General features: G+C 45.7%; 1 protein-coding gene across 1 annotated transcript in view; it reads right to left on the reverse strand.

Moving 5' to 3' along the window:
- The window catches only part of ext1c (exostoses (multiple) 1c), a 47,890-nt gene that overhangs the window by 745 nt on the left and 34,867 nt on the right, over positions 1–12,278 (reverse strand). Inside the window, exons 3-11 of the mRNA XM_047384349.1 lie at positions 7,943–8,036; positions 5,377–5,484; positions 4,195–4,314; positions 3,467–3,599; positions 3,074–3,192; positions 1,748–1,843; positions 1,566–1,652; positions 961–1,121; positions 14–185 (exon numbers count right to left, since the gene is read on the reverse strand). Of these exons, the coding sequence (XP_047240305.1) occupies positions 14–185; positions 961–1,121; positions 1,566–1,652; positions 1,748–1,843; positions 3,074–3,192; positions 3,467–3,599; positions 4,195–4,314; positions 5,377–5,484; positions 7,943–8,036 (1,090 nt within the window). The remainder of the gene's footprint in view (positions 1–13; positions 186–960; positions 1,122–1,565; positions 1,653–1,747; positions 1,844–3,073; positions 3,193–3,466; positions 3,600–4,194; positions 4,315–5,376; positions 5,485–7,942; positions 8,037–12,278) is intronic.

Raw genomic sequence — 12,278 nt, forward strand, 5'->3', positions numbered from 1 at the left:
TAGGAGGACGTACCTGAGGAGGCGGGACCTCCTTGTACTGCTTCCTCTGAGCAACCTTAATCGGCGGCAGGTGAGTCGCTGCAGACACCAGGAAGTTCATCAAGATGTCCTCACAGTTGGACGTCTGGTCCACCAGCGTCCGAAGGGACTGGGGCAGGTAGTGGGAGAACAGGTAGTTATAGTACCTGCAGAGACACGTGCAGAGTAATAATCAGGTGTTCATCAGCTCCATAATTTCAATAGGAAATACAGTGAACAAGGCAACTTTATTTATATTATTATATTATAACAAATGCTGAACATAAAAATAAATAAAAGATGTGTTTAATATTTATTTTCCCAGCAGTAAATCTGATGTCCATGTCCATGAAGACTGGATCTAAGATGAAGCTGATGATCTGTCTGCTTTACCTCAACATGGTGAAAAATGGATGATAAACATAAGGCTGCTGGGATTTTAAAATTGCCAGCAGGGTGGAAGGAAGCTTCTGTAACTTCCAGCTTCAGCGGTAACCCATGATGGATCCTGAGAGGTGGAATAAGGTCATCCTGACAGATCAGATCATTTTTCGACCTGCTGCTGCACGTTGGTCTGTTCTGATCCTAACTGCAGATTCAGATCCTCTAAGTTTTCCCTAAAATAATCTTAATAATCCCTGAATGGTCCAGGACAGACCTGAAGAGGTTATGAACACCTTCATGTAGTTTCCTGAAGGCCATATTTCACACCTGCTGTATGGTTGCAGGATGTCCCTCTCTCCTGATGTTCAGCAAGTAAAGTGATGAGTTTATATGTTTGATCAGATCTGAGATGAAGCCAAACATCTCCTCATGTCAGTCAGAAGCTGTTTTAAGTTGTTAAACAGACAACAGCTGTTAATCAGAACTTTACTGGGACCAGTTCTGATCAGATCCTGACTGATTATTTGATAAACTGGACATGTTTCCATGTTGTTGGACCTGTGGTAGAAGGCAGCTCCTGTCAGGACAATGGAGTACTCATTGGTCCATTTGGAGGTGTAGCCCCAAGCATGCTTCAGGGGATCCCAGAAGTGGCTCCGGGGAGGATAGCCGACGATCCGATCGGGAAAGCTCCTCCACACCAGGAAAGCAAAGTTAACCTGTAGGAGCAGAGAGGAGGATATCTGTCAGGAGAGAGTGTGTGTGTGTGTGTGTGTGTGTGTGTGTGTGTGTGTGTGTGTGTGTGTGTGTTCCTGTCTTGGCATCACAGTGAGAACCATTTTCCCGATTTCACCATCAAATTGAGGACCGTTTGTACCAAAGTGAGGACATTTTGCTGGTCCTCACGATCTATTTTGCTAACGGTTAGGTTTAGGACTAAGATGTGAATTGACTTTAGGTTCAGGTTATGGTTATGCATGCACTGGTAATTGTTAGGTTTAGGGTTATTGTCAGGGTTAGGGCATAGAAAGGGTTGAAAATGACTGAAAATCAATGGAAGTCAATGGGAGTCAACACATAGTCCTCACTACATATAGCAAAACAAGAGTGTGTGTGTGTGTGTGTGTGTATGTGTGCGTGTGTGTGTGTGTGGTCTCACACACCTCACTGGTCAGCAGCACCGTATCCTCGTCCAGGCTCAGCACCGCCTCCGTCTCTATAGCAACGTGAGGCAGGAAGCGACTGGTGGTCTGTGAGGAGGACAGCAGGGCATTGATGTTATGATGCTGAATGAGGGACAGATGTAATACAAACAGGAAGTGACGTCACAGTGATGGGGTCTCACCTTCCTCCTGCCATCTGTCACGATGAGGGGGACAGGCATTGGGGGCCATTTGCTTCGGGGGGGTGGGGGCTTCTCACTGTTCCACAGAATGATGATCTGGAACAGCAGGAGAACCGTAAAGTTCGGATCACACAGTCACGCTGCATGTGTTGGAGGGACTGAAATAGCTGCTGATGCTTCGGCTAGAACCTCATGCTTCCTGACCTCAGACGGCAGCAGAACCTCCTGCTCTAAAATCTGGGACATGCTCTGATCCCAAAGAGCTTTTTCAGCTTGGACATTACCACAGGCTGAGTAAACGCCCAGGTTCTGACATTAACCTGATTTATGACTGAGCTCTGCAGAAGAAACCAGTTACACAACATCTGAACAGAATCACATTCAGACTGACAACTTTACAGACATGTTCAAAACAAAGTCCTCCAGCAGCTTTACAGATCAGAACAATCACCAACATCTCATGGAAAAACATGCTTAGTTCACCAAATCTATAGGAACAACAAAAACTGAGCAACAGAGAACAATTATAAAAAAATAATAACCGTCGTCATTGCAACAAAATTTGTCCTCTGAATTTAACCCATCCCTTAAGGAGCAGTGGGCTGCCACTTTCCTGCGCCCGGGGAGCATTCTGGGGTTAAGGATCTTGCTCAGAAACTCATAGTGGTAGGCTGTGGGACGCCCTGCTCTCTACCAACTAAGCCACCACTCCCCTTCCCAAGAGGAAAACATCTCAGGCAGCTGCCAATCTGCCCAGCAGTGTGCGTCCCAGCAGATGCAGCCCAAGATCAGAGCGTGAAGCTCAGAGAAATGAACAAAAACCCAAGAGCTCCATCTGAGACTCTAATGGCTTCAGTTAGCAGGTTAAAGGTTAAAAGTCAAGGAAGGACAATTAGAGAAACCAGCATGGCTGCTTGGAAGGGTTGTAGGATGATGCCTCTTTTCTCTAAAAACAAGATGGCAGCAGGACTTAGGTTAGCAAAGCTGCATCTGAATAAAGGACAGGACATCTGGGACAATGTCCTCTGGACAGATGGATCCAAAGTAGAGATGTTTGACCATAATGGGCAGCACCATGTTCGGAGGAAGCCAAACACAGCAGATCAGCACCCCATACTGCCAGGTGTTTGTGTCAGAATATTTTCTGTATACCATAATATACTGGAGGTAAATGTGAGCCCATCTGTCCAGCAGCTGAAGCTTGGTCTGAACTGGTCCAAACTGGATCTTTGGCAGAAAGTTGGTCTGAATTTCATTTCCTCCACCTTCAGAGCTGCATGTTTCCCAATGCTGTGTTATCAAGTTCTCTTTAGTCGGTTTCTTTACCTGTGAGCAGTACTTGGACTTGGAGACAACCTGAAGCAGCTTCATGATTGGCTGTGACTGGGACACCAACGGAGAGACGGCGTGAATGACGGCGGTGAACTCATGACCAGGACTGACACCTGAGTGTGGTCCAAAACAGAGAAGAGGAATAATAACTGAGTTCAGTGATGATCAGAAGATGGTCCTCTGAGCAGAAACATGGGACAGTCAGGATCAGCTGAACAAAAATAACTTTATTAATCCTACAGGGAAATTAAACCTGATTGTATCACAAACTATCCTAGTTTCTTCAGAGTGGTAGATGGAGGTGGTTGATGATATCAGCCTGACCAATGATCTCAGCTCAGTTCATTGTACCACACCTTTCCCAGGCTGAATGAGGTGTGTGCGTACCTAATCCCAGGTAGTAGAAGGGGAAGTGTGCCAGGTGAGTGGAGTATTCTGGGAGCACCAGCAGACCTCCTGGCAGGGAATTCCACATATATTTGTTCCTGGAGAGGTGAGAGAACACCCGGTCCTTGATGATCTAAGTAGAAACAGACAGGAGAGAAGGAACATGTTACACAGCAGCAGGTTTTCTTCAATCAGCTACTGGATCATAGGGTAGCAGCCCTGTGGGAAACTGGACACCAGTTCCTGCAGCAGCCTCCTGATGCTGAACACAGGAGCAGAGCTGGTATCAACTGGACCGAGCTCAGGCTGATTGCTGTATAAATATACACAAGCAGATTATCAGCGGCCTGCAGAAGGTGTTCCTCATTATGGGAATGTTGCATATGCTTGTGAGATGTTAGAAGAACAGAAAGTAGCTTTATCTCTGTTTTTTCCAGTTGAACTTCTGAGTTTAACCAAAGCAACCTTCTGTCACCTGCAGCAGGAGCAGACTTTGTCTCCACATCTCCTGATTACAGTAACTACCACAGCCTCACTGCACCTTGGCTCTGACTGAGTCCACTTTGGCTTCCTCTCAAACACTTCAGGTTCCTGGACTCCTCCTGCAGCACGCTGTCTGAGGTAATGGTTGGAGTCAAAGGTGCTGTTTCTGAGCTCAGCAGTAACCAGTACACGCACATTAAACCCAATAAAACCAGCCTGGAAAACTCTCTGGATTCTGGACTGACCTCCAGAGTGGTGAGCACAATCTTATCCACAGAGGAAAAGTAGGCATCCCACAACATCTGGGTCCTCTGGCGGAACTCCAGGACTCGCTTGTTTGGTACCGCTCGCACTGTGGACGGCACCTGGAGATTGCAGGGGTCAAAAGAAAAAGAAGCTGATTTATTATCAGTGAAATCCACACAATAGTACAATGATGTCAACTCTGCAGCTCCATAGAGATGCAAAACTAACAAATAAAATAAAGAGTGTCAGCTGAGCAACGACGAATGGAAGGATACATTTATCCTGAGAGATCAGGTGTGGACTGTGTTTAGGTAAATACTGAAAAGTTAATGGGTGACAGCTGTGTGCTTGTTCATGCAGTTAACTCAAGCCGTGCTACTGTTTCACAAATGATCTCTCACTCTGCAGAATATTTCAAACACAATCTAACAATTAATTTTTTTTAACTGCAAAGCATTCTGCGTCTGCTTGGTCCTCTTCAGCCCTTCCACTGCCCTCCTTGGGCTCCCCCCGTCTGTGACAAAAGATCTTCTGACACAGATGGGGAGTTCACTGGCGGAGACAAGGTCATCCTGACATGTTGAGCCCACAGAGTGATGAGATCAGAGCCTGACACCCAAGTCAAACCTATTCTCTATTGGCTGACGGATGCTGATTTAGATGGATTCTGCAGAAGAAGAAGCTGCTTTCAGGAAGTCAGCACTGGGAAACTAATTTGTGTGTTTAAGGTGGTCTGTCCCTCTGAAACAGTGGACTCAGCGCTAACTCAGGTTCTGTTGAGATAATTAGAGCTTCATTAGTGAGCGATGCTGAGACATATTGATTTCCTCGCTCAGATGAAGTTTAATTCAATTTAATCTGCAGGACTCATCTTAGGTCAGGTCTGACAAGCAGCCTCTCAGTTCCATCCTGGTCCTGTAAGAGTTCTGGTTCTGGATCATACATAATGTAATCAGTTTATAGGACCGGAGGTGAAACCTGCACCTGCCTGTGTGCAGAGGATCAGGTGGATAAAAGCAAATCGATGCTTTAACTTACCTGTCAGAACCAGGTAACACATAAGCCGAACACACACTCCCTCCCTCTCCCCATGCCTCAGATTCCCCTGCAGAATATGGGAATCAAACCACCGACCCTCTGACCCACAGATCACACCATGCATGTTTGTGCATGTGTGTTACCTGCAGCAGTAACCTCTCGTCTCCCTCAATGACGGCCTGGTTCCACTGGATGACGTCAGAGAAGGGCAGCTCCCAGCCGTTGCTCAGCAGGACGGGGATGCATGCCGCCTGGATACACACACACACACACACACACACACACACACACACACACACACACACACACACAGTGGAGCAGACTGAAACAGTTTGGATGTGGTCAGATCGTAAAGGGCAACATTCCTCCGAAGTGAGGTTGGCATCAGTGTTTCCTCTTCTGATCCCAAGAAGCTCCGCAAGTTTGTTAAACTCCACCAGTGTGAGCAGAGACACTCTCTCCTCTGCAGGAGACCATCCTAAATATGTCCTGCAAAAGAGGACTGACTCTGAGGCTAAGCGGAGCAGAACCAGTCCAGTTTAGATGTTTCCTCTTCTCTTCCTTTACTAACAGCTTTTTGATGTTCTTCCATTCGTTCCTGAATCTGTCTGCTCTCTGGGCTCTGCAGCGTTGATGTCCAGGCTGGACTTTCTGCTCCTAATTAATCCAGCAGGGAGCAGCATCAGCAGCACTGATGATGAAGATCAAACAGTCCATCGGTCTGCCGGGAACGTCTGTCTAAAGATAAAAATACTGAAGGACAGGAGTGTTCAAAATTAGGAAGCAGCTTGGACAAACTGGGACTCCCAGAGTGAAAATCCAAGGCCTCAGAGTCTGAGGTGCAGCCTGTGGCTTTGGCCGGGTGTTAGTGGAGGCTTCGTGAGGGGAGTTTCAAACACTCTAAAGATCCTGCTGCTTCAGGGTGGGGGTTACTCCAAAGTTATCAGCTGGTGGAGGAGTGAGGGGTGTGTGTGGGGAAAGGAGGGTTCCTGTGTGGAAACTTCCTGGAAGTTTCCAACCACAGCTCCTTTGTCGGATCAATTGGCACAGAAACCCAACACAAGCACACCAGTGAGATACTCTGAAAAGAATGGGTGGATGGGGGAGGGACAATCGGGGGAGGCCAGGAAGTTGAAACCGAGCCTTCCTGGTGCTGAGCCCAGTGGGTTTTTGTTTGCATACAGGAACTGGTCCTGATGTTTCCAGAACCCTCTTTAGTCCACATTGTTGGGCAGAACTTCCTGCAGCAGAGCCTCAAACTGTTGTGTTTAGTGCTTGAACTTCCTGCAGCACACTGGTGGAGCACGAATGCCTTTGTGTGTCTGAGTTAATGGACCCATTTGAGTTTAAGAGGCTCGAAGCGGATCCGGACAGTGAGAGGAAGCACTCCCAGATCAATCAGAAGAGGAACGTTCTGCAGCTCCTCATAACTGCTCTGCTTCCTGTTGGACTAGAGTCGTCTCCTCTGACACAACGCTCTGATGCTGTTTCTTTAAGTAAAAACAGTCAGCAACAGTTTTAAAAGGATTCACACCCCTTCAAGTTCTCCACGTTGAGCCTCGTTCCAAACAAACTTCAATAGATTTTATATGACGAACCAACACAGAGTAGGTCATAACAGTGAAGAGGAGAAAAAATGAATCCTTGTTTCTTTTACAAATACAAATTTAAAAACTGTGTCCCCTTTAATACCAATAAATGAAATCCAGCAGTGTGTAACCTGATCTTCGTCTAACTGCAGATCTTCTATTTCTCGCCTCAAAGGTCTGTTAGAGAACATTAGCGAATAACCAGCATCATGAAGACCAAGGAACACAGCAGACAGGTCAAGGAGAAAGTTCTTCCAGAGCTCAGTTCAACCCATCTTCTGAACATGGAGAGAGGATGGACCAACGGCCGACCTACCAATACACGGAAGTCCATCTAAACTGACAGGCTGGGCAAGAAGACCATTATTCAAAGAAGCAGTAAAGAGGCCCATGGTGACTCTGGAGGAGCTGCAAACATCCACGGCTCAGGTAGGAGAATCTATTGACATGACAACCAGTGGTCATGCACGCCACAAATCTGAACTTTATGGAAGAGTAACAGGAAGAAAGCTAGAAGAAGTCCTGTTAGCAGTTTGCCTTTGGCGGCTGCAGAAGTCTTGAGACTGGGGTGGAGGTTCACCTTCCAGCAGGACAACCACCGTAAAAATACATTCAGAGCTACAATGGGATGGTTTAGATCAAAGCTGATTCATGTGCTAGAATGGCCTAGTCAAAGTCCAGACCTAAATTAAATAGGGCAACATTGGTAAGACTTGCAAAATGATACTCAGTTCTCCATTCAATCTGGCAGCTGTTGTACAAAGAAGAATGAGCAAAACCTTCAGACAAAGGTGGAGATGAACCCCAAATGACCTGCAACTGGACAAGGTGGTTCTACAGAGTACTGACTCAGAGGGGATTAATATGAATGCATGCCACACGTCTCAGATTTTTTATTGCAAAATATGGGGAAAACCATAAATCATGTTACTTTCACTTCATTTGGTCTGTCTCTTCAAATAAAAGCTAAACAGTAAAATGTGGAGAGGTTCAGGGGGTGTAAATACTTTTTCCAGGTTTTGTAATTCTGGTTTGTTATCAGCCCAAAGATCAAAGGTTAACAAAACAGTGTTGCTGTTGGGTCCAGTCTGTGCTGCTGCTGTATAGTCCCTACATTTACCTGCAGAGACTCCAGGAAGCGGAAGGAGCCCAAACGTCGGCCTCGGGGCACCAAGCAGAAGGTAGAGTTATGGAGGAGCTCCTGGTAATCAAACCTGACAGAGATGGGAACAGAGAGAAGACATCATAGTTTCATATGTTCAGTTTAAGGCAGCAGAACACAGAAAAAGGCCCAAAACACATTTACACCAAATGTTCACAAAGTCCAGGAGGAGCTGGAAGATCATTCAGGGTCTCCAGCATCTGTGTGTGATGTAGAACATTGATAAAGTGTATCTCTCCCTGAAGCTCACTGTTCTGGTCTGAACTGCCAGAACATCAGAAACCTTCCGAGAGCAAATGCAGAACCAGGGTTAAATGAATCAAAGAAACAGCGGACCTGAAGCTTCTAAAGAAAGTTTCAGATTTTAGATTTTGAACTAACCTGGTGAATCAGCGTGGCAGCTCAACCTGCCTCTGATACATCAGAGCGAACATGTCACACTGACAGAGCCTCAGGTCACAATCCACCATAAATGTCTTTACCATAGACAAGTTGGCACTGCAGACTGAGTCCATCATGTCTTTCATTGATCTGTGTTGTAGACAGGATGAGCTGAACTCAGGCCAAGTTAGAAACGCTGCTGCTGTTTGTCACCCAGCTGAGGCTCCAACCCCGATGCTCATATTTCAGCAGAATGGGAAACCCTTCAGCGAGCTGCTCCTGCTCCTCATCCTCAGTGTGTCTGATGCTACCCGAAGGGTCCAGAACATGTGAACAGATATCCACAGGAGCCATTCCTGGCTCAGGTCTGTGTCAGTGTGTGCTAATGTGCACCAGCGCATTGGCTGTTTGCAGAGCTCTTTATGAAATGAACTACAGGAAACAATTGAAAAGCACTCTGTCTCTGCTGCTGTCTCTCAGCAAAATGAACATTTTCTACATGTGGCAGAGAGTTCATGAGTCAGCTTTGTTTTCCAGAAATGTTTTCCATAGTTCAGTCAGAAAAGCAGATTGATACATGGAGCCGGGTCATATCATGCAACAGGAAGCAGCATGGACAGAACATGTATGATGCTGCATCCATGGCTCGTGTGTGTTTTCAGTGTAACAGCAGCATAGGCATGCATGGCTTGAATACCAAAGAAGGAACGATATGGAGCTGATTTTCCTACATTTACACTGTTTACATTCACCTTAATGTTGGCCTCCATCCGTCCAATCACTATCCATTCATCCATCCATCTGTTGTTCATTCATCTATCAATTTATCCATCCTTCCAACGGTCCCTGCAGTTAGATTCTGTTTCTGACTTACACAAAGAGCACAAACTCTGTCTGGCTTCAACTCAGCAGGTTAACTATATACAGATCGTTCTGGACACTCATGCATTCGACATTACACACTAAATGGTAAATGGCCTGCACTTATATAGCTCTTTATCAAGTCCCTAGAGACTCTAAAGCACTTCACACTACAATCAGTCATCCACCCATTCATTCACCCATTCACACACTGACAGTGGTGAGCTACATTGTAGCCACAGCTGCCCTGGGGCAGACTGACAGAATAAGGCTGCCATTCAATCGGCACCACCGGGTCCTCTGACCACCATCAGCAGGAAAGTGGGGTGAAGTGTCTTGCCCAAGGACACAACGACTGAGACAGACAGAGTGGGGGCTACAGGAGAAACCCTTACCACTACTGCCACCGTCACCCCTAGCATGTTGTGTTGTACACAGACAAGCATGTCCGTGTACAACACAAACCTAAGCAATCTATCCATCTGTCCATCCATCCATCTGTCCATCCAACCAACCATCCATCCATTTATCCATCCATGCACCCATCGATCATTCCATTGGTTTTAACTTAAATTCGCAGATTTTACATAACAAAACTGTAAAAATCAAACATATATTTTCGGTGTTTTACAATTTATCCTTTACTAATTATCATAAATAGGTCCAATGAAGAACCAGGTTAAACCATTAGGTGTTCCCCTAGAGCAGCAGGGTCAGTGAAATATGAAACATAACCCAAAAAATTTTAACATCACAGCTCCTTAATCGGGACATCAGGATGTTGATGGTCCCGTATGGAGTCAGATGTTTCCTCAGAGCCAAGAACCTGTTTGTAACTGGAGAGGAGAAATATGGAACATGAGGACACCTGAAACATCTGAACACTGCTGGATGTTCAGGTTCTTTAAAAGGTCATATCTGCAAACCTTAGGCATGGTTCTGTCATTAATCTGGTATTTAAACATAAATATGGTGGCTTTGCACACATTATAAACTAAACTAACATCAGAAAAACATTTTTCATCAGCAGAAAGTTCATGTTAGAACATCTGAAACCAAACATAACACTTAATTATTCCAGTTAGTTAGAAACTCACAGGTCTCAGGTACAAACATCTCATTTTCACACCTTGTAAAAATAAAATACCTGCAAACAGAACCAGTATGCTGTAGATGAAAAGGTTTAAAATCTAGATTTGTGAATTTCTCTGTCTTATTAACTTGTGGACTTGTAGGGTAGTGTAACTCTGTAGCTCATTTATAGTCATCTCAACCACCCAAAGACAACGATATCGGTTGGTTACTGTGGGTTAAGTGCCTTGCCCAGGAGCACTGTGACACATGGCACTGGAGGAAGCTGGAATTGAACTCACAACTTTCATATACAACACCCTGCAGTTTCATATAACTGCAGGATGTCCACTCTACCCATTGAGCCACAGTTTCCCTTTGTGAACCGATTTGATCTCGTGTGGACATGTGGAAGAATGCTGAATCATGGGGAGTTGTGGACTCGTCTGTTTGTGTGAGGGCAACCCTGCGTTTCATATGTAAAATATCAAGTCTCTCCAAGTTTCTGCGGACCTCTTCAGTAATAAGATGGACTGACGGGTGACTGACAGCAGGTTCAGCTGTTTGGTGTCTACTGTAAAGGTCATGTGACCACAGGAACTGACAGCTTATTGATTATCAGCTCCTGCAGCAATGATGGACAGAGCTCTGTCCAAACCTTTTATTCTGTTGTACCTGAGCTTTTTCTCCACATGTAAGCAAACTGATCAGCAGAACGCCGCCATGGGCCTAAACCCCAGCAGCTCCATGGAAACCAGTCAAACCCGCCTGACCCATAATTCGGTTAAAACCAACAGAAATCCACCAAAGATTCAGAAACAAAAACAGGTTAATGGATGTTCAGAACAAAACAAAATATGTCAGATTCAACAGCACCCTTAATCTGCTCCACTCATCCCATCTGTCTTCATCTTTTTCCTTGTCTCAGTAATCTGTGTTCAGAAAATCAACAGAAAGAAGAAGGTGTGTCCACACAGTAAATCCTGTCCTGCATCTGTCACAAACTCATGGAAAAAAAGCAACCAAGTTAGAAACTAGGCCCAACCTACTGCTTCAACAGGATTTAAAAGGGAAAGTACCAGCAAAAAGCTGCTGATCAGAAGCAATGATACCTGATCATCATCAAGGTGAGCACCTCTGTAAAAGCAGGTTTGCTGCCTTGGAGCTTAAAGGTGTGTGTTAACACAATGCCAGGATGGGAAGACATCAGCAATGAGCTCAGAGACGCAACTGTTCCTGTCAGTCAACCTGGGAAGGGTAATAATGTCATCTCCAAACTCTATGAAGTCCATCATCCTACAAAGAGAAAGATTACTCCTAAGAGGAAAACACCTCAGATAATCTTGCCAGGAGTGGACGTCCCAGCAGATTCAGCCAACGAGTGTGTGAAGCTCAAAACAATGACCAAAAACCCAAGGGTTCCATCTCAGACTCCGCAGGCCTCAGTTAGCAGGTTAAAGGTTAACCCTCCCACAGTCCTGGCTAAGTGCTAATGCAGAGCGAGGCAGATGTAACGGGAGGCACCAGAAAGAACTGCATGCAGGTTTGCTCTGACCCCCGCAGGACCAAAAATCTAGGGCAGTGGTTGGAAATGTGATGTGGAGGGCTCCCTGTGAAAACCACGAAAGAGACAGGGAAAAACTCGAGTAGCACACATGGGGTTTGTGCGACCCTTCCAGGACTGCAGGAGGGTTGTAGGTCATACTGAACAGGTCATACGAGACAGTGAAACACTGAACCAGTATGGCTGCTTGAAAGGGTTTGAAGGAGAAAGACTCTTCTTTCTAAAAACAAGATGGCAGCAGGACTAAGGTTGCATCTGGATGAAGGACAAGACGTCCGGGACAATGTCCTCTGGACAGATGGCACCAAAGTAAAGACGTTTGACCATAAGGCACAGAACCATGCTTCGAGAAAACCGAACACAGCAGATCAGGACAAACACCTCATGTCAGGCAAAGTGGTGGAGGGGTGATGGTTT

Source organism: Girardinichthys multiradiatus, chromosome 13, assembly GCF_021462225.1.
Source record: "Girardinichthys multiradiatus isolate DD_20200921_A chromosome 13, DD_fGirMul_XY1, whole genome shotgun sequence".
Classification (NCBI taxonomy): Eukaryota; Metazoa; Chordata; class Actinopteri; order Cyprinodontiformes; family Goodeidae; genus Girardinichthys; species Girardinichthys multiradiatus.